At 37.3% G+C, this 27,610-nt stretch overlaps 1 protein-coding gene and 1 long non-coding RNA gene across 8 annotated transcripts in view; one reads left to right on the top strand and one right to left on the bottom strand.

The window, feature by feature from the left end:
* Positions 1-27,610, bottom strand: part of USP15 (ubiquitin specific peptidase 15) — a 52,052-nt gene that overhangs the window by 14,407 nt on the left and 10,035 nt on the right. For 2 of the 5 annotated variants that reach the window (XM_083399496.1, XM_083399495.1), the window contains exons 4-10: positions 22,446-22,572; positions 21,782-21,927; positions 16,418-16,479; positions 7,619-7,702; positions 2,056-2,200; positions 1,247-1,420; positions 630-788 (exon numbers count right to left, since the gene is read on the bottom strand). In XM_083399496.1, coding sequence (XP_083255622.1) covers positions 630-788; positions 1,247-1,420; positions 2,056-2,200; positions 7,619-7,702; positions 16,418-16,479; positions 21,782-21,927; positions 22,446-22,572 — 897 coding nt within the window. Of the gene's footprint in view, positions 1-629; positions 789-1,246; positions 1,421-2,055; positions 2,201-6,292; positions 6,477-7,618; positions 7,703-16,417; positions 16,480-21,781; positions 21,928-22,445; positions 22,573-27,610 lie in introns of those variants that run through there. The other 3 variants (XM_083399498.1, XM_083399497.1, XM_083399499.1) reach the window with 2 other exon arrangements.
* Positions 3,451-25,720, top strand: LOC310658299. 3 transcript variants are annotated; one of them, XR_014502199.1, is made up of 5 exons: positions 3,451-3,968; positions 4,592-4,673; positions 13,775-13,836; positions 25,177-25,241; positions 25,589-25,720. It is a non-coding gene; the product is annotated as an uncharacterized lncRNA (long non-coding RNA). The 3 variants fall into 3 exon arrangements; XR_014502201.1 differs by having other exon boundaries at positions 4,592-4,677; XR_014502200.1 differs by lacking the exon at positions 13,775-13,836 and having other exon boundaries at positions 4,592-4,677.

Here is a 27,610-nt window from a genome sequence, read left to right as displayed (position 1 = left end):
CAGACTTCCGGAACACATTCTGTTCTAAAACCAAGGTACAACCGTACTGGCAAGCACTCCTTTGTGGAGTTCAAAGCTTGCTTATTCTTTATCAAGATTACTCAAAGCTTAACTTATGTCCAGCTGGTTCGCTTTTGTCTATCAACAAAGTACAAGTCACAACTGTGAAAAGCGGCAACTGCCTTTGTTGAAAAATCAATAGTATACACATTCTGCTTCAGTTTCATTAGTTCATTTTAATTACCTTTGAGAGTTTAAGTAATTGTCTGAGTTTGGTGACAGCAATATAGTACAGGGGTACCTCGGGTTAAGCACTTAGTTCGTTCTGGAGGTCCGTTCTTAACCTGAAACTGTTCTTAACCTGAAGCTCCACTTTAGCTAATGGGGTCTCCTGCTGCCGCTGCGCCGCCGGAGCACGATTTCTGTTCTCATCCTGAAGCAAAGTTCTTAACCTGAAGCACTATTTCTGGGTTAGTGGAGTCTTTAACCTGAAGCACATGTAACCTGAAGCACCACTGTATGCATCTTTGAGTTCTATTCCAAACTTCAGCTGTTTATGGGTTGACAATATATTTTTATATACTTTTGGATTAATATTCTAAATATATTGCAATGAAATCAACATTTACCTTATCAGGCCTACCATCAGCATCTTTTAATTGAATATAAGGCTTTTTCCTAATACGATTCAAGTCTTCATGTAGGCCGTCAAGAAGAAAGGCTAGAAGTTCTTGGCAATCTTGTTGCTGATATCCAGAAAACTGTGGTGCGAATCGACCTACCTGTGTCTAGGGATAACACCACAAGATTACTATGCTGGTGCCACTTGACATGATGTAACTGAGCTTTAAGAACAGATGGTAAAAATATATTCTCTCTCGCATAGTTTGTTAAAATACACTATTGAAGTAGTGTGCAGTAGACTTGGGGGCAAGGAAAGGGGATTGCTGTTGACTATAGGAATTATTTCCCCTCTGAGATTAAGAGTCTCATCTCTGCCAACTGAGCTACAGAGAGAACAGAAATTATTATGACTAGATATAAGTGTCTAGAGAAAGACACAAGGAGAGCAACAACAGAATTAAAACATTTTAAATGTATTTCAGTGTCCACTGATTCTTTTAAAAAATAATAATAAAGAAAACATTCAATTAATACATTTTCACTTTTTAATGGTCTCACTCTATTGCAAAGTCATATACCATCTATAAAGACAAATCTGAACATACCAGGACCTACTTCTTACCTTAAATGCTCTTGGAGTGACATAACTGTATTTTCCTGACCACATCTGTTTAATGAGTTCTGCATAAGATTTTGCAATTTCACCCCGCATTCCTAAAGGATTGTCAAAATTCAGCTCTTCTTGATACTTATCATTGAGGAAGTATTCTGTGAGTGGAGGGGTGTTGCTCAGACACTGTAAACAAATGTAAATGAAATACTATGTATACAAGACAGGCCTAGCCATTTTATTCCAAGCTCAGTTTTTATGGTTTCCTATCAAGTCCCCATTTCTTTTTCACACTCGTTACATAGCACTACAAAAGCATTATGTAAGCTTAGCAAGGCGACTGGTTTTCCAAAGCCTATAGTTTATCATTGCTCATACAGTCATACCTCGGGATAAATGTGCTTCAAGTTAAGTAATTTCGGGTTGCACTCCACGGCAACCCGGAAGTAACGGAGCGTGTTACTTCCAGGTTTCGCCGTGCGCGCATGCGCAGATGGTCAAAATGATGTCACACGCATGTGCGGAAGTGGCGAAACGCGACCCGCACACACACGGACGCAGATGGGGCTCCGGAACGGATCCCATTTGCATCCCGAGGTACCACTGTATAACTAAATGAATCAAGCAGGATTCCAGCTATGTTTCTGTCTGTCAATAGCCATTCTGTATAAAAGGGTTTAAAGAATGCACAACAATAGAATTGGAAACATGGCATTTACCTATATAAATTCAACTTTGCGTTTTTGATATTATTCTACCAGCAACTCTTTTTTATCATTTAAAAACCCTTCCCAACCTAATAAGCACACTGAAACATCTACCTGAATTGCCGAGTTCATGAAACATGTATTTCCCAAGTTACTTAGGCCACAGAGGCCAGGCTGTTCATTGTGCCTTCCTGGCTCTGAGTAGTCATAATTCTTATAAGCAGTGTATGAGGGGAGGCAATAATTTGAGTTTTTCACACTGGAAGAAAACAGAACAGTTCACAATGTAATTGCATTATCTGTAGCTGCGATGCATATGTATAATTGTACATTTAACACAAATAAATGGCTGTCTAGATTAAGTAAGTACTGTATGTATAGCTGAAGAATGCCAATTCTGTACTTGAAACTCTGTTAGAAAAGGCCCTTAAGCTCTTCCACCACTTAACCTCTGGGGGGAACAACACAATCCTTATACCTGGGTTTCCGAACGGGTTAGTTGTCAAACAAATCAGCTCCCGAATGCTACAAACCCAGAAGTAAGTGTTGTGGTTTGCGAAAGTTTTTCGAAAGCTGAACGTCTGACGCAGCTTCTGCTTGAGTGCAGAAAGCTCCTGCACCCAACTGGAAGCAGCGCCTTGGTTTTCAAACGGTTTTGGGAGTCGAACAGACTCCCGGAATGGATTAAGTTCGGGAACCAAGGTACCACTGTACAGGTTCTCTTTCTACCCTTGAACAACAAGAACAGATCCACAGCTGACTTAGTTATTCATTTTTCAAACAAGTTTAACACATTCAGACTTTAGGCATGAACAGCAACAATACTGAGCATATTTCTTTTACATTTTGCTATCGTTAGAAATAAATAAGAAAAAATGGAATAGCAAAGTTATATTTCAATTACAGGTAGAAGTTGAGATATCCAAGGCCACCACTGGCCCAATGCAACGAGGATCTATTTTTGGAATCGCCACTAGGACAGAATGAGCCAGCAGACTGCGGAAGGCAGCCTGGAGTGACAAAGAATGTGTACAATGCTTTTTAGTAATGCATTTTAACTCGCATTATTATAGCCTTCTTTGCCTGCATAGAAGAGATTCCTAACAGGAAACATGCTTGCTAATTGAAGGGTAATGTACTTAAGGAGGTCTAAAATAAGCATACTTAAGAGAAATGAAAGGGCAAAAATATCACAACGAAGCACCAGCTTATTCAGGAACTACCACGATTTCACTTGCATACATGTCTATCAATTCAGCTATATTTCACTGGTGTGCCAATGATACTAATGTAACATATGCACATTGAATTCCAGCCATGTAGCCTGTAGGATGAATATGCAAGATGTGGATCTGAAAATAACAGGGGTGTCCTTGCACAGGTGGAAAGTATATATGTATGCGCTAGAGCACACACAAGATGCAGAACAGTCTTCAAATGAATAAATTCACTCTGCTGCTATATTATTATTTTATTATCTATCCAAAGCTGAAACAGTCTAATCCCACCTCAATATATGCCATCTTAGAGGCTTTCTGGGTCCAGTCTGAAAGGGGCGAAACTAGAAGAGGGCTTTTAGTTTCATTTGTTTTAATCTATATATTAGAATATCACTTTGTAACAGTTTCATTCAGCACACTGTCTTTCCTAGGAAAGCACTTTAGCTAACACCAACCATCACAAAGAAACAAAACTTGGTAAAGTGCTTATCCAATGATCCATGTGTAGTCCATTATGTTTAAGTGAACTTACCACATGCAATGGTCAGTTCATAGGTACCATTAGCATACCACAAAGATGTTATAATACATATGAAAGGGCCAGCATGGGCAAGTTTAAACATGAGGTGGCATGCATGAAATCCCTACATGCATTACCCTTAGCTGCCTTACCCATAGTTCAGCCTGGAGAATCTGAATTTCAATGAGATACGTTACAGAATCACGTGACCAGGCTTAAGGAAGAATACTTGCCAAGTCACTAAGATGCTCAAAACCGTAACAGTGAAAGGTCACACCAGTTTTAAGGTATGTCCATAATCTTGAGTGCAAAGCACTGCAGATGCATTCCTGCAAAATCAAGCTAACGGAAGTGGTCCTGATTTCTTCCCATAAGCAGAAATCAAACTAATGTAAGGGAAGGTATGTTTTAACGCTGGTGGCAATTGTAACACAATAGAATGTAAATGTTTGCAAAACCTATCACCTCTGTACAACCATGAATGGAAACAAAATATTCTGCTAGAGAAGCAGCTACTTTCCCCAATTCCTTTCTACGTTATGGGTGGAATTCAACATTTCACTCTTCCAGCTGTGCAATCCATTTCAGCTGTTCTGTTTGGGGATTCTCCTGACCCCCTTAAGCCAATTTCAGGGGGTACCCGGGGTAAGAGAAGCCCCAATATTCATGCAGAAGTTCTGGCCTGGGTTTCCACAGACGGGCCTGGTTAGGTGAATCCCATCCTTTGGGTTTTTACACAACATTAGTCATTCTTAGAGAAGACCCACCAAAACTAATGGGCATGACTAATTTAAGTCTATTCATTTCAATAGGTCAATTCTGAGTAGAACGTAATGGAATACAACCCAGTGTTAAGAAATATGAGAATGGACAATAAAGTTTAGGCAGATGCTCTTCTTTCTGTTCACAGATCACCTCTGACCAAAATGCCTCCTATTACTATGAAGTTCTCCTATCAATTACATTATCCTGTCAGATCCATGTTAAAGACTGTAGGTAATGATTAAACGTACCCATGACTCACGAAAGTTATAAGCAATAGATAGAATTTGGAAGAGTGCAAGCTTGTGATAACTGAGTTGCTCAAACAAAATAGATTCACAACAGTGTCAGAAGGTTATAGATTCTTTGGCAATAAAAGAATGGATAGACAAATGAGCTGCAGCCTCTGTCAATGAATGATGTTGCATGCATTGCAGTTTTCTTCCCCTTTTATGTGGATTTGTGAAAATGAATATTTATAGGATATAATTTTATTGAATACGTTAGGCTACAAAATAAATTTATAAATGCAGGAGCTGTCTGCCTACTTTAATAATTAACTAACATATTTTGACAAACATATTTCTTCACTTTTGATTTCTGAAGTTATTTATTTATTTATTTGGAGGCATGATCTTAAATGGGCAAAAGAAAATATTTTTTAAAAATATGTGCACTCCAACTCCTGGCCAGGAAAATCAATGTCCTATGGGCAAGAGATATGAGTGATATTTTAAATATTTAGCTGGTCCACAGGTACAGAAAACAGTGCTCTAAAATAAGAGATTAATTTACTAGGGTAAGAAGTAATGGCATAAAAGTTCACCCCCTTTCAAAAGATGCCATGCAGTATGTATTTTGGAGTCAATATCAGAAATAAGTAACATTTTAACTGTAGAGTCAAACTACATATATCCTAAAGTTAACCAGCTTTTTTTATGGGAAACACGATTTCTATTTCCAGGCTTACAATTAAATGCACAGATTGAGTTTAGTACAATGCATTCAAGTATGTTCAAGACTAGAGCTTAATGTGGTAGGATAATCACAATTTCCTAACATTGTAATTCTAGACATTCTTACTCAGAAGTAAGACCCAGCGCATTCAGAGGTTCTTACTCCCAAATAACTTGGTACAGGAATCTAACCTAAATAATATTTCCCATTTTTTTGAAAAGGGACAAATCCAGGGGGGGAAACCAACACTTACTAATGGGCTACTCAGAGGATTAATGTGGCAGTGTTTTCATCCAAAACAGGACTGGTCAGCAGTCCACCACTTATTCAAGCAAATCCAAAAAGTTGCTTCTAAAGTCAGAAGATTTTCAACATAACACAAGGAACTTAAGACCAAAAAAAAAAAAAAAAAAAAGAAAAAAGAAATTCAAGGGTACTTCTGAGTTTACATGCAAATGCTTAAGAAGTTAAACCAGTTCCTCCCTGCTCAGCTATAAGCCATGCTGGCAAGAGCTGATGGGAGTTGGATTCTAACACCACCTAGAGGGCCACAGGCTAGTCACGCTTGCTTTATATACATATCCTACTCCAAGATCACTTGATATAGGGTGGATTAGAAATATCTTAAGGAACAAGTAAATAAAACATTTATACCTGCCTTCCTACAATGAACCCAAGGTAGCTAGCAATGTAAGTTTTCCCCAGCCCTTGTTTAAACTAAAATGTTGAGTTACAGTAACATGTAAGGTATTTCCCTAAGGCTAGGAAAATAGGCCCTGAGATTTAGAAATTAAACCTCATGTACGCTGAATTAAAAAAAGCACATCCTATAACCTTTCCTTCTAAAAGTGCATTTTCATCTTTGAACTTCAAAAATATAAAAAGTACCTGCCTGCCAGTTGCTGGACAGTTCCATGAAATGGAAGTGTAGCTGCCCTTTTTAATACAAGCCCAGGGCACTTCTGTTGATTCTGAAAATTTTTAGTTTCCACTTTAAAATGAGATTTAAAGCAGGCGGCCACTGTCCCATGGCTTCAGAGATTATGATATGCTTTTTCATTTAACATAGGCTATCAGTATTCTAATAAAAGGATAAGATCAGTTTAGGCTGCGGTTAGGTTGTTTATACACACCAAAAAGAAAACTTTTCTGTACTTACTATATACACACAAACAAACTACAATAGACTGCAGTTAAATACATGTATTTCTTAACTGAGAGAGCTGGGGCTACTCACAATTAGCGGAAGCCGCTTCACCCCTTACGAAAACTCCCTTCTCATAAATGCAGTATTTAACTGGAAGATATTGTATAAAATATTTAGAAATTATATTGCTTTTAAATACTTAAACATTTTCACATTCGATTCATAGCCACAAACTGAGATTTTTAGACTGAAAGGAAAAGTTGAATTTGTAGCTTCCGTTATTTTTCCAGTATTTCTACGAGGAAGCTTCTATGTGAACTATTTAATAGACACTTTCCTATTTGTAGTGGATGGCAGAAAATGCAATGCATCTGCAGGACGTGTGTTTTGAATTAAGAGGGCTAGTTTGATGAGTTAACCCAAGTTTTTAAAAACAGGTTTAGCATATTAAATATTTGTTAGGGAAACATATAGAATTATGTCTTTATAACAAAATGGATCCAGAATGTAATTTGCTGAGGTTTTACTTGCTGTAACATATAATCCCAAAACTTCCTGCGATCACAAAAATCTCTACATTCAGGTAGGTAGCCGCGTTGGTCTGATGCAGTCGAAATAAATTTAAAAAATTAAAAATTGTCCAGTAACACCTTAGAAGGTGCTACTGGACAATTTTAAATTTTTTTTATTTTTATTTTATTACAAAAATCTGAATGCCAAGCCCCAAGATTTGAAAAGCCTGAGCAATGCTATGTGACTTTTGTTACATGCATGCCATTTTTGCTGAAGTCTTTTCTTAATGCAATGGTTTCAAATCAGAATGTGGTGCTGTATCGTATCAGGGTGATTATGCAGTATCAGGGTTCTGAAGAAAAAGTAAAGCAGAAACGATCTTCTTCTGTTAGTTTCTCTCTGAACACCTTAGGGTCCTGGTGACCTTTAAGACTTGGCATCACTGCAGTTCCACAGCAATACAGTCCATCCAAGTTATTTATCTAGAATTGAAACAGCTTTGCCTTGAAATTATACTTGGATGATTAATATTAAAAGTTCTTAAGATGTGTTGCTTACTTTCTGTTGTTGATGTTGTTATAATTATTTGATAGAGATGGAGAGATCTTTGGTAAAGTTGAAAAATTGGATGCACCTGGGGACCTTTAAAAATATGAAAATGTTAAATTAGATAAAAATGCTGAGACTGCAAAATTAATAATGAAAAAAAGGAAAAGCTAACAGATGAACAATGTATGTAAATAAGTATGAAAAATAAGGTTTTCATGATCAGAGCAACAAACAGCCAAGGAAAGTTGTCCAACCTCAAAACATTTTTTAAAAAAACATTTCACTTGTAATTCTTCACAGTTATCTCAAAAACAAAAACACAAAAACAGGAATTAAAACAGCCAAAGCCACAATTAACATTTGGCAAAGATATACTTTTACCAAAAATCACAAGTTAATTGCGTCACAAATGAAATGCATCTCCTCCCTAATGGCAAGAGTCACTATTTTATGACGCTTTTAATAATTTTAAAGATTAGTTGTGAAAGTGCAACAGTACATTAACAATAAGCACTTTGAAAGCAAGTTTAACAGCACCTTAAAACACCAGTTCAATTCACTATTTTAAGCCAACATATGACCACCACTACACTAAAAAAGCATTATCAAAACAGTATTTCATATTCAGCTATCTATATAAGAAATGCTGAAATCTTGATTTTTTATTTTATTTTTAAAAAAACCACTGACTATGAAAATTTATACTACAAAGCTGCATTTTAGTACTATTAACCAAGGAAGCCAAGCCAAAAGTGCACCAATTTCAAATAAACTCCAACGATGGTTGGGAAAGATCTAAACATATAACATCATTTCATGCAACAAAGTCAGACAGAAGACTACAGGTTCACAAAAGGATGGTTATACATACCTCAACATTCCAACTCTATGATTCATCCTTTTTAAAGGTAAAATGCTACAATCTGGTTCATCAAAAATAGTATAACCCAAGCAGAGCACAACAGCTCCTTTAGACCATAAAGTTATCAACTAACCTGAGATGCTACCTAGTCAAAATAATTATGTCTGGCCTATGTGAATGTGCAGTTTTCCTTCCATGATCCACAATGAAAACACACCAAGCATGACATCAACACTGATAATTAGAACAAAGGCCACCTTCAATGAAAAGATTTAAACTTTATACATATTAGTATCCAGTATTCAAAATGTTATCAATCATTTTGAACTAAGTAAAAATACTACCTTATCATGGAAACACCCATTCTGAAAGAGGTTAAAGATAAATAGCACCAACTTATCAAAGTGCCTGTATCAGTAAAGTATAATCACTCATCAAGAGAGTGTAGAATGTTACAAAGAGGGAACAGCCACATTCTGATCCTTTCTTTAAACACTCATAAAAAGGCTCTTCTGTTCTAAGTTTGTTTTTAGCCACTAAATGTCTATCACCACTAACCACTCCCTTGAAGAGTGAAATCAGGTGGTTGAAGGCCTATCATTTGAAAACAGAATGGGATGAAAATAAGATGGTAACTCCTCCATACTTGGGGAACTCTCTAGGTACACAGGAGTATCAAAGTTTGTAAATAAAATAAAAAACCCATCCGAGTTTACAGAATCCTGATAGTAGTTAAGCATAGAGAGTAAGGACTCAGCTTTTCACGTTTTAAGTGTGCTTTAAGAGCAATAGACAATGTGACACTAGATCAATGAAATTTCAAAACCACTTAAAAAAAAAAAAAAGCATTTTCAGAACGGTTTTTATATGTGTGTAGATTCTACCAAAGGAAGGGTGTATTGAAAATAAAGGTAGGCAGACTGTGAGAATGTATCGAGCCACTATATGGTTGGGAGCAGTTTTAAGCTATGGAATGCTCTTGTTCACTGAAAAATAAGAAGGGGGGAAAAGGAAAATCTGCATATATTCCCATCCCCAACTGCCTAACTAAACAGCTAGCAAATTCTCAGGTTTGGGGCTGGCAGGCCTCAGACACTACCTAGCACACCAGGGAAAGAGGGGAAGAGAAAAGGAGTCCTTAATCCTTTAATCACTTCTAAAGTTGCCTACCTTTCTCCACCCAACCTTACAAAGAGGCCTAAACATGCCTCCATTCCAGACTTAATGAAGTTCTGAGCAAGACTATTCCCTCAGAGGTTTTGGGAACAGCGTAACATTGTACTTCAGGTCCTACTAGTTCCCTCCATCATGCCTACAATTAAGGAAGCAAATCAGGACCACTCCAAAATAAAATAGTAGTTTCTGCATATGTTTGCAGAAATATGCAAGCTTATTATTGGAAGGAATTTTTAATAAATTTTCACGGAAAGGCACGCTTGAGCCACTCAGAACGAAATGGCCACGGATGGATGGAATACTCAGCGGTGGAATATAGACTGCAACATTTTGCAGCAGTCCTCGTCTGTAGCCTCTATAATGTTGTAGCCTTAATGAGAATTATCATCTGTATTTCTTAAAGATAATAATTGCATTTAGGGGAAGAGGGTCACACATAGTTAATGTGAGATTGACACCTGGCAAATCACACCTACAAAAGATTACCCCTGAAATTCATTGGGTGCAATTTTTTTTTTTGCCAACTATTTTAAGTTGGCAAGTGAAAGTTTGTGTGCATCACGACTTAATGCCAAGTACTTATTTTGCAAGGGGTTACAAAAATGAATTTGTATAGCAGCATTCTGTGAACTTCTGTTAAAGCCACACGAACGGCTATAACAAACCACACCACAATGAAACTGGTCTTACACAACAGTAGGAACCAATTTACACATAGGATTTAGTTTAACTAATTCAGGTGGGTTAACTAAATCAGAGGAGTGGACATATAAGCACTTCCCCTCCCTTAACACACTTATCAAGAGTGCTTAAATGGATCCATTGTCTTCAGAATCCTAATCCAGAACAGACAGGGGAAAGAGACTTTCTGCTGGCCATCAGGCAATGGCATTTCCCTCTTGCCTTTCCCCGCCCTCAAGCCCTAGAAGCCTTCATAAGAGAGGAAGAAGTGTGAGGGAGAGAGACTTTCTGTTCTTCATCATCAATGGCATTTTACAAGTTGTGTGTCCTTCTTTCTCAATTTGATCCTTCTACATGGTTTTGTATGTTTTGTGGTATTTTATGCATTGTGGTTTGCTGTCATTTTTATTGATTATAGATTGATAATTCTTTATTGTGGCTGATAAGTGTAAACTGTTTAATTATTATTTGCTGATGTTTAAATTTACTGTTTACAATTAGATTCTGATGGATAGTTGAATGTTGCTTTATTTGATATAAGTTCTTTATTTTAAAGTTATTGTGACTTTTTATATTGGATCAGATTGTTACTGTTTGATGTTTCATTACGTTTTTGTATGTGTTGGAGGCCATATGTGTTGGACGGGGTATTATTATTATTATTAATAATAAAAAAACATTTAATGTGAAAGCACAATTCTTCAATGTCTTGGTATGGAGTGGGATTTTATTTTTCCATGTTCTGATCAATTCCATCTTCAAAGTCAACTTAGCAGCTATGTTTCGAATATATTCCTAATCTTCACAATACTTTGACATAAGAAGCAATAATCCCTTCCGAGTGTAAAGAAAAGGTAATTTATTATATACCATAGAACTGTAATGAGCAGTACAAAGCTTTGGAGAAAAACAAGCATAGTAATGATGTGCTATAAAATGAACTGACAATAATAGAGAAGCATATATTAAAATTATGTGCATGCCGGGGAGGGGGGAGTGAGCAAGCGAGGAAATACAGAAATTATAACCCACTTACAATAATTCATCAGATTAGTTCATCAACTTTGTATTAACATTCTAATCACAAATCATGACGAGGATACAAAGGGGTGTTTTGTATGGGATCAAGCAACCTTTTTGAACAGCTGATACCCATGCTGACTCAATCTGCTTCTAAATGTCATGCAGTTTCAAAAGTAGTTTGCAATGCTCAAATGCCCCCAGTCTACACATGGGGTTATTTTAATCATAAATGTGTGGTTATTCAGGGATGGTTAAACAACCCTACCTCAGCATGGAAACATTCTAAATTGTTTTAGCTGAGAATAGCTAAACTCACACAATTAGTTTGGCAACTCTTAGATCTTTGAGGTGACCCACATAACTGTACATGGTCAAGGTAACCCACAGTTTTACACAGTCAGCCATCGCAAAATCAGAAGAAGGAATCTTTTATTCACTTCCATTGTTGGTGCATCCGGTCTAGGAGTTAGGATTCATTCCGAGGAATTGATCCCAGAGTTATTAAAATATTTGCCGATAGCTTTCTTCCCATTGAAAATAGCAGGCGTGGGCCCCTCAATTCAGACTGAGACAAAGCTGGGGACAAAGGTTCCTTAAAGAAATATATTTTGGGTATTTCGCCTTTTTTTTTTTTTTTTTTACTATTTTTTGTATAGAAGAACCACACTACTACTACCCTACTACTAAAAGCAGTATATTAAGCATTTGCTGGTCAAATACATTTCTATGACCTCCAATCCATCTAGGGGCACTACGTTTGCAGAAGCAAGATTCCTTGTCTATATACCCAAACGAAGAGGAAACTGAGGACAAAATTAGGTATACAGACCTGGAAGCTTGCTTCTGCAAGATTTAAATATATTAAAGTCAATTAAAGGATCCCAATATAAAGAATCGTAGCCACGCCTGAATGGGCTTTATGGCATACAAAGCATATTCAACTAACAAGAGAATGTACCACAAACATTAAGAGACACATAAGATGAATAATACTTGGGTGACTTCATGACTTTCTTTCATAAAAGAAGTGTCATTGTATACAGAGGATTTTGGATCACACCCCCATGTCAAAATTGAATCATCTCATCTTAGTTTACCAAGCTAATTTGCTCACATTTAGTCACCAGATGCTAGAACTTAAGAGAAACCATGCCAACAGGAGAAATTGTCAGTTAGAATCTGTTGTCCTCAGCAATTGCTAAATGCACAAAAAGGAAAGCAAACACAGCATGCCGTAGAATGAAGTGCACTAAAGAGTTCTGGCCTATAATAAACTTCAGTATTTTTACAGTCCTGCTAAATGAGACATAACCTAATACTGGTAAGGTTTCATAATGAACAATTCCTTCATGTTATCTGACACTCTCAGTCAATTTTTACATTAAATCCAACACATGAGGAGACACGGTTCCAGGGTGGTTGAGTGTGGTGGTGTTGAGCACAGCTTTTAGCTTTGACATAGAATTACAAAAAAGGAGTAACATTTACAAGCCACGTGCTACATGCATATGCCTGGTTAAAGACTGTGAGGAACATGCCGTCCTGGGACTACCCATGCAATATAATTAAATAGTGCGGTAAGCAGTTTGAAAAATATACAGATTGGTATGGAGTCGTTCCTGACGTGAGGAAAGAGTTTCTAACAGCCTTCCGTATGGAAGGTTGGAAAATGAAAATTGGATCCAAGAGTTACTGACTTCAACAGTCCAAATATTCAAGATCAGGAGAAGCTAATTTGAATATTGTTAATTATCACAGAAACATAGGAATCTGCCTTAAACTGAGTCATGACAATGGTCCACATAGCGTATCATTGCGTAGATCTGGTTTCCAGACAGATCCTTTCCTAGCTATATGTGGAAATGTCAGAGATTGAACCTAGGGTATTCTATGTGCAAAGAAGAATATGTTCTACCCCAAGCTACCTATCCCATCATCAGAAGAGTTAGCTAAATGGCACAGGAGCAAAGCATTTAAGAAAAGTAGTTGGCTACATGAGACTGCTTAGATATAAAGATATGAGTACATCTTGCATACCCATTGTCAGAAAAAATAATGACCAACTAAACCAGTTGTGTTTGAACTCCTATTGATTTCAAAGAGATAGGAGGATTCTTGACTTTGTTGTCAATATAACAACAATTGACAGTAAAACTAATATTTGCAGAGAGTAATATGGTATATGTATTATAAATCACATTCAAGAGTGTATGCAGCCTCCATGACTTCATGGAAATGTTTAATTTAATAAAGTAAATATTCATGTGATTAAAAAGTTTTAATCAGGATACTTTTGAAAATAAAAACTTTTAATTCTTTTTTGTTTTGTTTGAATTACTGCTTAAAGACATTTCTGAAGAAGTTTTTCATTTCACAATTAATATTATTCTTTGAGAGTCCTCTGTTTATCTGTTTTCTAATAGCAATGGAGGACCTCAGTGTAAACCAAAGTGACTATGGAATCTCATACTGGGTGGAATAAAGTGTAAGTAATTCATTACAAACCATTACTTCTACTACTAAACAAAATGTAAAAGTAACAAACAAGTCCATGCCTATAATGAAACCTAAAATATGGGTCAAACAACTAAAAAGAATAACGTAACAAGAATATATGAACACCCAAGCATTTGACATTTATTAAGATGAATTATCAACATGGAAAGAGAGCTAAAATGACTTTAATCAGTGATGTGACTGATTGAAGAACGCAGACAAAAGCTGATTTAATATGGTTAAGTACACATGTCTAGCATCTAGGTAAGGCATTGCCTGTAACAAAGCACAACAAAATATTGGCACCTAAAAAACTAACATGTTGAAGCAAGGCCCAATGGCTTCTCTTTGATGTGCTGAAATATTCTTTATTACTATTTAATACATTTATATCCCACCTTTTCCCACAATGGAATTCAAGTCAATGTGCATGGAACTCCTGTTTGACCAAACCCGGATTCAAACCTGCTAACCTTCAGTAGGATGGCTCAATAATGTGCCTTAAGGGCCAGATTCATCTAACGAGTCCTACTAGTGGAAGCTAGCACAAGGACTTCGGCTAGCACAACTGGGCTTTTTGACTCTCTCCCTACCCTACAATTATGTGTGCGTCAGGGAAACTCCCACAGCAGCACACGGAGGATGTAAGATCAATCCATCTTGCAAGCCAAAAGGTTTGCACTGATGGAATGATCTCAGTTCTACATGGAATTCCTCCCTCCAACTTTTTGACTGGCCATGTGTCTTGGTGGCTAACCAGATAATGTCTGCATATTCTAGCATAGGGGTGGGAAACTGTGGCCCCTTTCAAGATGTGTTGTTCTCCAGTTTTCAGCATTCCAGAGCATTCGCTGTGCTGGTTGGGGTCATTGGGAGTCCAAGACCACCTGGAAGGCCATCTGTTCTAGGGTGCAATTTCCCTTAGATTAGAATGGGTATACTGCACAGTGCAGGTACACATCATGCCCAGATGAACACTGTCTTAAAGGTGAAGTTAAAGTCTGAGTACACAAATGAATAATTCAGCACACGGCATAGTAGCGGGCTACTGTAACCTTCTCCAAATGTATTTCAATACCAAAACCAAATATAAAACATTCGGTATAAAGATTCAAGTTTTGAAGGATTTTTGAAAGTGCAAATATTAAACGGTAAATTCTTACAGATATTAAACATTATTTTGTAGAGGTACTTCACCTGTAGCTATAACCATTCAATCTTAAAAGCAGTCTGATTGCTTTCTATCACTTAGGGGAAGTATTTAAGTATCCAAAGTTTGCTTGGCCACATATTCTGCTGAATTAGGAAACTTGCTCAATTTTATCAATTAGTCCCACACATCTTCATGCTTATACAACTGCTATCTGTTAATCTGTATCTAGATACAGTATGCAGAATCAGCTTCTGCACTTCAGTTTATATTTACAGCATTTCTATAGAAAAGGAAACTGTTCCACTCTCTCTCTCTTCTCCCACGCCTCCTTCAACGTCTTGAATTTTCTTCTCATTTTCTCCCTTTTGCCTTCAGCAGGATCACATGGCAATATAGGTAGGTTTTGAAGTATTTCATTAGGAAACGGGGTGTTTGTTCTTTTTGCTACATTTACCCTTATGAAAATTATTTGAAGCTGCTATATGAAATATTTAAAAGCATATTTTAGTACTCTACTAAGATGTACTGTTTGGAGCAAAAGGGCTTATTCTTTCTCTTTTCTAAACAATGTATTTTAGAACACTAAAGATTTTAGGAGACTAACATTCTATTTAAATAATAAGTAAATAATGAAACGAAACTCAAAATATACAAGTAGATATTGAACTTCAAGGAATGCCCTTCCATTCATACTGTGGAGTGAAATCTGGGCTTTTAAAGCCACATATTTATTTAGACCTATCAGATGCACAAAATGGACCTGTTTCTAACATACCATTTTTAAAAATAAATAATGTCAAGTGGTGATGGTGGCCAGTTCCAGGCACCCTTGGGGTAAATTGATAATAACCCATTTAGGAATATGCTTCCTAAAGTGACCTTCCCCAACCTCCTCCTTAACTATATTCTGTATATCGTAATTTAATATGTTATGGCTTTTTCTGTACATTGCTTTGTATGCCCATGGACATAGAATGTGACCAAGAAATACAATAAGTCACAGGATTGGTCTTATTCAATCCTATTATTGTAATACAATGAAGACAGAAGACAGAAGACGGAAGACAATCAATAATCATAGTATTTAAAAAAAGGTCATAAGGACAACAACATAAGCAATGATGAGTAATTTTGACATCTTTCCCATATAAAAGAATCTATTCATATTTAGCCCAGATTCCTAATATTGCAATAATGACTTACCCACAGGTCTACAGAAATACATGCTCTTTAATAACATCTGAACAGTTACCAGTCACATAAACCTGTAGAATATAATTCTTGTTCTTCCAAGGAAAGGCATATATTACTAACATGAATGTACTGTTTCCAAAACCATGTTGAAAATATTTTGGGGTATAGAAGCAAATCCAATAAGCCATGTTGTGGGAAGCACTGATTGGTTTTAATCACTTACTTTGGAGCTGAAGGACCCCTTGGCCATGTTCCATCTTCGTTTTTTTGTTCTATCACTAATACCTATATTGAATAAAATTTAAAGAGAAAAACTAACTTCATTACAGTTTTGGAAAATAAGTGTACAGTTTAAGACTATCAACTGGACATTAACCCACTTAGAAATGATATAACATCCATTATGGAAACAGTATGCATCTCAAGATTTTCCTGAGATTATCGCTCATTTAAAGTCAGAACAAAAAACCTTCTCCTTGTGCACACATATAGACATACACCAACACACACCTTGCCCGCACCTCGAAGAGGTGGCAAATATGCATCCCAAAACTGAACGTCTGTACTATTGATTGGGCTAATGAAATATATCAACAGATAAAAGTCAATTTTGTGTGAGCAAACTTTCACTCACACAAACTTTTCCTTCCTTTCAATTGGCTTCAAATCTCTGCCAACTCTCCAGAGCAAATTTGGGGGATGTGCAGGGAGCTGAAGAGAGGAAGTAGAAGCCCAGTTATGAAAACAGAAGTCCCTTCTTCTGGGAACTGGGCACAGCTGATTATAACCGCTTACTCTTGCAGAGACAGCAAACGGATTCATGCCTTAAAACTGACAGTGCTATGTTTCGAAGTGGATACCGTATTTTTCGCTCTATAAGACTCACCAGACCATAAGACGCACCTAGTTTTTGGAGGAGGAAAACAAGAAAAAAAATATTCTGAATCTCAGAAGCCAGAATAGCAAGAGTGATCGCTGTGCAGTGAAAGCAGCAATCCCTCTTGCTGTTCTGGCTTCTGGGATAGCTGCACAGCCTGAATTTGCTCCATAAGACGCACACACATTTCTCCTTACTTTTTAGGAGGTAAAAAGTGAGTCTTTATAGAGCAAAAATATGGTGTTTACTCACTTCCTCCGCTGCATTTTCCCCAACACTCCTTTATTATAAGCAGATATAATGAAGTTTCAAAAATGCAAAACACCAATACTATCAAACAAAAATCTCTGATCTTTCTAAATGTGTCCTATCTGCAGCCTTCAACAGAATTGAGTGAGAATTTCTGAGAAACTTTGGAAATAGTGTGAATCCCCACCCCCCCGGACTACATTAATATACAGCAAACCACTGTCTAACAGTGATACTGTTACATGTTTTGAAATATTTTATTTGGACAGGTACCAGAATGGGTTGTATTCTATCTTCTGCTTTTTAATTTGCATATAAAAACCTTTCCAATAAGAATTACACAAAGTCTTTTTTCAGGGTTATTGATAGATTATAATGAGCAAGCTAGAATGAAAAGATAAAGATTTTAAACCACTAATTACTACAGTATGCTGATGACATGGTTCAAGGGACCACCAACCAAACTTAGTTATCCAAAATACAATGCCGCAGCCTAGAGAAAACCCTATAGGTTTTATATATCCTGGGTTGCGTCCAATGTTAGTCATACTCAAAGCAGACCCAATGAAATTAATGGACCTGACTAACTTAGGGTCATTAATTCCAGTGGATCTACTATAGCTATAACCCCTACAGTCCCAGTGAGACCAGGACTACATATTTTATATATCTATAGGCCTAGGCAGTGCATTTCTGGTAATTAAACATAGCAGGTGGCCATTGCAGATGGAAGCCAAGCTTTATTAATTTTAAACTTTAATATATTTAATGCATGATTTTGCTATACCGGGTTACAACCCAACATTATACAGGTTAAATTCTTTTCACATACAGCATTATCGTTGAGCCTCTTGTTAGGCAACTCTGTAGAATATTCAACATTCTTTCATCACACATAATGGACCAAAGAGTAGAAGGAGTAATTTCTTCCACATTTATTATAGAATAGAATAGAATAGAATAGAATAGAATAGAAATGTAGATGCTGAAAAGGCCTTTGATAAGCTGGAATGGCCTTTTCTATTTGAGACCCTTATATTGTTTAAGTTTGGAATCAAGTACAGAAGCTGGGTCTTAAACAAAGTAATAAGTTTGCATAAGTGATATGTCATTATCCATTTTGAAATTAACTAAAAGCACAAGGCAAATGTGTTCTCTGACAGCACTATTATTTGATTTAGCTTTGGAACCACTGACAAAAAAATAAAAGAAGGTGAAAGATAAAAGGCATGAAATTAAACAATGATAAAACATAACTATACATCAATGACAAATCTAATTCAGTCTTTGTCAGAAGTAGAAAAGCTGATAGCAGATTACAGACCATTAATTGGATATAAAGTCAATTAAGATAAAATAGAAATATTAGGTATTAATATAACCAAAATTTGAAAGGGGGCAAAAGAAAGATTTGCATATAGCTGGAAAAAAGCCTACATATTATCTCAGGATCAAAGTAACTAACAAACAATATGAATTATATAAAAATAATTATGTCATTTCATATAATGACTGGAAAAATCTTTAAAAAAACAAAACATTTTTTTCTGGGAAAATATCCACTGTGAAAATGGCAGTTGCCAAATATCTATTTCCTGTTTCAGACCCTCACAATTAAGAATATAAAATTCACACATACAGAACTTGAATATAAAACAGAATATATACTGCTCAAAAAGAGAATAAAGGTAACAGACATAAATAACACAAGCAATATTTTACAGGTAGATGACTATATATTTTTCTTTGGGCATTCTGGCCCTTATAGGAATACAAGACTACATTCATATATTTTACAGTTTAATTAAATCTTACTTCTGGTCGGTATACGTAACACTATTTTTAGCCACCCAATATTAGAAGCTGAGTCTGTAATTTCACAAGCTGAATTTAAAATCACCATCGCATAAAATACTATTAGGAGATAGCACTTATAGAAGTACAGCCGTTAGAAACACCTTCTTAATATCTTCTTGGTTAAAGATATGGGATCCTAACAAATGGCTATTAACCTTAACAACATCCTCTTTGGAGTCCCACTTGCCTTCTCGTCACAGCATGTGAATCTGGAGAAGGCTGTGGGGAAGGCACATTAGGCGAAACCATGGTAGGCTGGACATTTGCCCTGACAGACTGAATGGTATCAAGTATATTGGTATTTTTGGCAGCTTCTTTCAACTGTCTCATCACAAGAGGAGTAAATGTGACACTTTCTTCCTGCTGCACAACCACATTTTAGCCAGGGTGGCAGCAGTAGGAGCAGTATTGAACTGCAAGCTAGAAACCATTGAATCTCTATGCCAAGACTGATGTAGAACACTTGCTTGATCAGAGGTGGCAGTATGAGGGTAGCTTACTTGTGGCTTGGTAGCAGTGGCTTGCTGTGTAAGCAACAGGCCAGAGGAGCAACAAACCCTTAAGCAATATGATATTAGAATAGGCCATGGAGTGCCCTTGAAAACTCCCAAAACTAATCCCTTGAAGATAAAATGGAATGAAAGAAGGAACTGGTGGGCTGGCCCAAACCCTTCATCCAATCCAGACAGCTGCTCATTTTGTCTGGAGTCCAAACAGTGCTGCTGCTATCCTATATAATGAGAATGGCACTTCTCCAACATCACTATAGGTGGTCTCTCTTCTGCCTTCCACTGCTGCCACAGGGCATATGCCACCACTTGGAATGTGGCTGTCTGCTGCCACCACTGCCAATGTGGACCCATTTGGGTTTTTCAGGGATCTCGGTGACTACAACTAATACAGAATGCGGCAACTAGACTGGTGATTGGGAGTGGCTGCCAAGACCATGAAAGCCATGCATTGGGTCCCAGTACGTTTCTGAGCACAATTCAAAGTGTTGGTGCTGACCTTTAAAGCCCTAAATGGCCTTGGCCCAGTGTACCTGAAGGAAGAAGTGTCTCCACCCCCATCGTTCAGCCCGGACACTGAGGTCTAGCTCCGAGGGCCTTCTGGCGGTTCCCTCACTGTGAGAAGTGAGGTTATAGGGAACCAGGCAAAGGGCCTTCTCGGTACCGGAGCCCACCCTGTGGAACGCCCTCCCTTCAGATGTCAAGGAAATAAACAACTACCTGACTTTTAGAATACATCTGATGGCAACCCTGTATAGGAAAATTTTTACAGTCAATGTTTTATTATTTTTTTATGTGCTGTAAACTGCTCAGAGTGACTGGGGAAACCCAGCCAGATGGGCGGGGGATTATTATTATTATTATTATTATTATTATTATTATTATTATTATCATCTCATGTCTAGTGCTGCAGGGCCAATCAGGTTGTGCTGTGCTGCTGCAGTCCCTACAGCATCCAAAAAAAATTGTGGGTGCCTGTTTTCACACCATATTTGTCCTCCTTCAGGCTTGCCATGCCCCACACTCTAGATACTCTGTCCACCTTCCTTGCCTCAGCTGCACTTTTCTCTTATCCCTCTGACAGTTGCTGCTAATTAAGTTGCTGCTTAATTAGTCCAGTAAACTGAGACCTGATCTTAAAACAGGCAACAAGCAGCAACTCTGGAGGTTTTTAAACAGGCAGCAAGCGTTGGCTCTGGAAAAACTGTGTAGGGTCAGACCAATCGATTTCAAAGGGAAAGAATTTAGAAGTTGCTCAGGCCAAGGTTTATGGCCTGATCAAAATTCTATGATTTACAATTTAATTATTTTATAATTAATTGGTATGTTATAGAGCAATAGGGGCGGAATAAAGGAAGAACTAATTCAATAGCAAGGGGCAATTAGCTGTGGTTCTATTAGCAGGGGAATCCAACACATGCAGACACTGAGGGGAAGACAAGGTCTCAGAGAGAGGCTGACACAAACATAGGTGGGGGAAATCCCAGGCAAAGAGGTAGCTCCAAAATAATAGGCTAAAATGGAAAAAAGGTAACTTTACCCAAACTCTGTAACACAGAATTAGGCATGCATCCACTCACTGCACCCAGATCTTCTCAAAGCATACACAGAGAACCAGCAAAATTAGGTCTCTTTCAAGTAAGGCAGGAAAAACAAACTTCCGCTCCAAGGACGGGCCAACTCAAAGATGCTCATGGAGTGATTACTTTTTCCTGCCTTCAAACGACTGGACGATGGAACACACTTGGTGTCCTAGTGCCCAGTCAAGAAAATGTGGATTTAAAGGTGGAGTTCATGTGCAGTGGAATTGGGTTTTTACTATTGTTCATATAAAAACTGATTTTGAAATGACATTTAAGAGTGGTTTTGCCATCTAGTATGGAAAGACATTGTTCAAGAATCACAAGTCACAAATCTTCATATAGGCTGATAACCATTTTCCCAACCTCAGCATACATGGCTAATTAAGTATAAAGCTGAAATAAACTTTAACCAAACATTAAGAATAAGATGTCCTCAATAAGCAATTTTACCATGAATATATGCCAGAAGAGTAGAAAATCTCCAGAATTTCAGGTTCCTACATATAGCCTACCTGCCCCTGGTACAAGCCAGCATCCTGTATGGTACTGTCTGGTTTATTCAGAGGTTCAAATGTGTTACTCATGTATTTGTTCCACAACCTGGTCTCTTTTTCATCTGGAATATTGAAGATTTTCCTTATCTCCTTTTCAATTGTGTCTATATTGACAGAAATGGGGGGGAAAGTTTTTTTTAGAACCCATGGTATCATAATTACTTGGTTGCACAAGTTGTAAATATCCATGTTACAACACACCACATACAAAAAGCAAATGGCAAGATTATACAGATACATGCAGCAGTATGAATTGAGGATATAAATTGGGTGTAGCCACTCATCCTACTCAATGTCTGAAAAGAACTGACCACATGCATTTTAAAAAGATTAGTAAGCTTATTTGGCCTGACATTCATTTACGCTGAGGAATCTGAACTTTACCAGTTATCTCAGACTACGGTCAGGTAAAAATCTTTATTATATACATTTACACTTATTCTATTCAAATTATAACATTAGGGAGAACTTTGTACTGGAGCTTTTTTTACACACAAATACGATTATTAATATTGTGAATGTGTCATAAAACATGTTCTACAAAACCCCACAAGATCCAAAGACACATTTTAAAGAGGGTTTTAAAAGCAGTAATTCATGTTATAAACAGCTATGGGCATACCGATTGTGTCAGCTTTACTAAATCTTCTTGTTACTACATTGTTCATATTTCCGTTTTCACACAATTTTAATTCGGTCAAATATACTTCTACTTTGCAGTGCTTGACAAACATACCCTGTTCAACTACCTGGAATACAAACAGATCAAGAATGGTTACTTGAATAGAATATATTAATCCCTAAATGCATAAAACAAAATTCTGAACACTTCCAAATACTCAGTTCTTATTTTAAAGTTTGATGTTTTATAACACTTTGAGAATTTTTATGATTTTAAAAAGCATGGAAGCTAGATCATAATCTTTTTTGTTTTTACGTTTAAAAACATGTTTATAATTAACAAGATAGCCCCTACTAATTCTATATAACATTACCAATATTCCCCCAAAAAATACGGTACAATGAATAAAATATATATAATACCAGCAAGAGTTACAACATTGGTTAACTGATTTTCTAAGCAAGTGATATGGTAATTTTCACTTTTATCTAGGAAAATGATTTTCTAATTTGTTCCTTGCCATGGATTACTAACGAATGACAAAACTTGCAAATTGAAGTAAGCAGAATATTCACAATCACCTCGTAAATACTTCCATCTGATCTTCTATGCTGTAACTGCATAAGTCAGCCATGTAGACTGTCCTGAAAATAGCCATCAGCCTGATATGTGATACATCAGACAAATATGGTGAAGAAGGAGGTACCAAATAACTGCTAGAAGCAATATGCTATAGCAACAGAATTAATGAACACTCACTAAAGGGAAGTATTAGTATATTAATAAACATTTTCCAGGTATTCTGTAGCTTGATTTGGATATTTAGGGGAAACTGAATCTATAGAACTTGCTTATGCCAAATTATTTGTATGTACTGCTGCAGCTGAGCTTTAAGTGCCGCAGAAGAGTGATACCACCTTGTGTTACTATAAAACACAGCTATTCTTGTTGCTAAGGTTACAATCAGGGATATGTGAATGCCACTATTTCAAAGAAGGACCGAAAGGCTGTAAAACGATGTTTGCATCAAATTTCAGCATGCTAAGAATTTGGGCTATCATTTTGTTTTAAAGTACATTTCAAATTTTTGATTTTTTAATTTTAAAGATTTAACATATTCAACAAGTTCTCAGAGCAGCTTACAAAAATTGTTTTATGTTGTACGCAGAGTTAAGCATGTTTATTGGGGCTGGTAGAAGCTGATTTCCTCCACAAGGCAGTACCCTTAGCCCCCTAAAAGTGTTCCATGTAGGGTCAGGAGACCCTGCCGAATGGGGTGGGCTGTGGTCAGGGTGGGCTAAGGACTTCCAAGGAAATTGAGCAGAGGCAACTTCCTCAAGCAGGAAGGTACCTCTGCTCAAGTTTCGTACCTCTGTTCAGCTTGTAGCTTCACATTATATGTAAGACAAAGAAAGTCCCGTGCTCTGCCCCCAGTTCAAAACTTTGTTGAGTTCCAGGGGTTATGTAGCAGGGCCTCTTTGTCCTTCCTTCTAAATGCAGAATTATTAGTTCTAAGTCTGGAAGGAAGAGCAGAACACCTCTAGAATGCAGCCCTGTGTTACGCAGAGTTGCATTTCAGAAGCTGCATGCAGGATTGCTTCCACTACTGTTTTAAAACTGAAATTGAAACTGAATCAAAACAGCTCTGTGCACATGAAGAAGGATACACAAGGTCCATCCTTCCATTTTACAGCTGCAATACCATGTATGCTTAACATTCCAGTGGGAAGTCCCACTGAATCTACTTCCGAGTTAACATGCATAGTTTGGGCTGCAAGTCTGTATCTAAGCTGAATGCCGCTTAGATAATGAAGGGCTGCATAGGAAAACGAACTACTACTGCAAATGCAACACTGTGGAAACACAGGCTAATGGCTGCTGGTTGTCACGGATCTCTCCCTGTTTCTGGAAGTGGAAAGAAAGATGTGCATAGCAGCAGAGAGGGAGGTTGTGATGGCATGCAATGAGATGGAACGTCCAGGAAGGGTATCAAGTAAACAGATGTTGGTGACATTTTATATACAAGCCAGATCTACCTTTGCTATGCTATTCCTAAACTGATGATTCATGATGGAGTGTGTAAAAATAACAATATTGTAAATTGTACCAATAATTCAAGCCAGCATATGCTCTTAAGTTTTAGTTTTCATTGCAACCAAAACCTCTCTATGCAGCCAAGCAACCTACAAAAAACCCCTCAGATCAGCTGAGGTTTTGCTTATGGATAAGCCAATTTCTATTACTTGGCATTTTTCTGATTTGGTCCCTTATTTTCAGTAGAATGGTTCAACACCTTTGTAAGCAAGCAGTTTAGCAAAATGAAAAGTAAGCAGATTTTTGGCTCAACTACATAGCCACCAAGGTTCCTTTGGAACAATATTTTATCTCAACAAAACCATCCTTCTATACTCTGCCAGAACAACCTGACATCTATGGGGCTTAGAACTATGAATATGAAATTGGGGTCCTCTTCCTTTCACTACTTATTATCATAGGTAAGATATTGGAGTAATGAAAACTGCAATACACAGGTTTTCCAGTAACCTTAAAACTGGATGTTAAAACAGAAGGCTTAGACATCAACACAGATAATCTTTCTTGAAAACAAAAACGTAGATATAATATTTTAGGTTATTATTTCAGCCACAGCGAAGCGACACATTTTCAAATTTTAGCCCACAATAAATCCCAAATATCCAATAAATGGATACAATATATGGTTTCTTCACAGGAGGAGTGAACACTACAAAAGATCTTAACTGGACAAAGATAGTTAATGTTCTCAGACAGCAACATGTAAGTAAGTCTTTCTGTAAAATACAATTAATAATAATAATAATAATAATAATAATAATAATGCCCTGCCCATCAGCTTTGTAAGCTAAGAAGATCTGTAGACAAAGGCAAATGGCAACAATTTTCATTTCTTCAACTCCTCCCAGAATATAAATCAATGAAGCTATTGTATCTTTATCCACCATTGAAACTGGATTACACGTGTTACCTATGATAAATACCAGTTTCAGTTGTTAGCCAGCAAATCAGAAAATGGTTAAAGTGGTTTTGCATACTGTGGTTTGTGCTATAACTGGACATGATATCAAAACAGACAGCCATAGTTACAGCCATTACTCTCCTTGCAGTGCTACTGAACCACAGAGAAATGTGTGAAGCTGATTGCTAAGAGGACAGGAAACAAACAGACAAGCCACCCTAAACTGCTGTCTGCCTGTCTGGAAACTCAAACTATGATTCAACATGATACCTGAAGGGAACCTATACCCAGTACTTTTTTTCAGGGGGTATTCAAGGGTTTGCAATACCAGCACCTCTTTTTGTTGTTGTTAAAAAGTGTGGCACTTACTGTAACCACTTCATGGTGAGTACCGGCACCTATTTTTCGGGGGGGGGGCACTGCCTATATCCTCCAGAGAAAACTGAAGAGGTCTAGGAATGTGATACCTGGGTTAACTAGACTATTTCACAGGATTAATGCTGAGCCTCAATAGTTGACTACAAAAATAAAACACTGGCTTTAAGTACAGTAGTGGTTGGTGAGGCGGCATGGGTGGGGCATGAGTGTTGCTTTTGCAGCATCTCAAAACAGCAGGTCACTGACACTTATTGAGAAGGAAAGTGGAGCTCAGCACTGTGTGACGGAACATATTGGGTGGTCCTGCCATGATGTCAATGTCAAGTTCTCCCACTTCATATACCATGGGTTGGCAAACTAAGGCCCGGGGCCCGGGTGCGGCCCAATCACCTTCTCAATTCGGCTTGTGGACGGTCCGGGAATCAGTGTGTTTTTACATAAGTAGAATGTGTGCTTTTATTTAAAATGCATCTGTGGATTATTTGTGGGGCACAGGAATTCATTTCCCCCCTCCCAAAATATAGTCTGGCCCCCCACAAGGTCTGAGGGACAGTAGACCGGCCCTCTGCTGAAAATGTTTGCTGACCCGTGTCAAACCTCGGTTCTCAAATGGCTCCATTTTCGAATGTTTCGGCTCCCGAACGCTAAAAACCTGGAAGTAAGTGCTCCGGTTTTTAATCGTTTTTCAGAACCCGAATGTCCAACATGGCTTCCACTGTGCAAAAACCTAGCTGTCAGTCAACTGGAAGCCATGCCTTGGTTGTCAAATGTTTCAGAAGTTGAACGGTCTTTCAGAATGGATTATGTTCGACAACTGATGTTAGACTGTATATAGATGACAAGTGCCATCTCTATTCTTTTAGGGTTGTTTTTTTTAAAAAAAGACTTTCCTCTTTCAGTACTCTTCCAAATGGAGAGCATTATCCTATTTTGTTACTGTACTGGATGTGAAATTGATTTCATGTATGCAACTGTTGTTTTACATGCACTTTTGATGTTTTTTAAATTTTCTTATATCAGCAATTGTTTTCACTGCTTTTAATTGTACTGCAAATTGCTTTGATAACCTCATAGGAAGTGATTCATACATGAAACGGATAAATAACTAATAATAACATATTACCTACTCTCCTTTTTTTCAAAGTACCTATTACATAAGCAATGCGCATTCTGTGTAGAAAAAAGCGAGCATTATTCTGTAAACTGATACAGACATGAACAGACATAGGAGAGCTGTTGCAAGGAACACTGCCTAGAAAGGGCGTCTTCTACTGAATGTATCATAAGAGAGTGCACATGACAAGGAAGAAAGTGGAACAGGAAAGTGAATGGTATGTCCAAGTTCCAGCAGAGTCTAATAATTCTCATTTTTAAAAATGCATCACCTGTAAATATTTCAGCACACAATGTATTTTTGCTATTAGCACAAAATGCTTCATACAGTTGTGTGTCCAAAATCTAAGTACAAAGTCAAGGTATATGATTAGAACAGACTTAAGCAGAACGCAAAATTAAGCAATTCATGCAGTTAACAGTGCTGCAGTTGAAACAGTTATCACTATAAAACTGAAACAATATTTACCTAATTTAATGCTTATCTACATGGTTTGGGTTAGAACTTGCCTTGCTATGCCAAAGCAAGGACAAATTTCTGCCCTACTCACAGAACTGTCAGGAGAAGTTAACAGAAATATTTTATCATTAACCAGGCCAGAAGTAACTAGGGCTGTACTAGGTTGGTGAAATAATAAATAAGATGAAAAGAGTTGTCTCATCAATGTTTTGTTCGCAT

The sequence above is a fragment of the Podarcis tiliguerta genome (genome assembly GCF_965153285.1).
Source record: "Podarcis tiliguerta genome assembly, chromosome: 10".
Classification (NCBI taxonomy): Eukaryota; Metazoa; Chordata; class Lepidosauria; order Squamata; family Lacertidae; genus Podarcis; species Podarcis tiliguerta.
The sequence above is the reverse complement of the archived record's forward strand: the minus strand, read 5'-3'. Positions and strand labels throughout refer to the sequence as shown.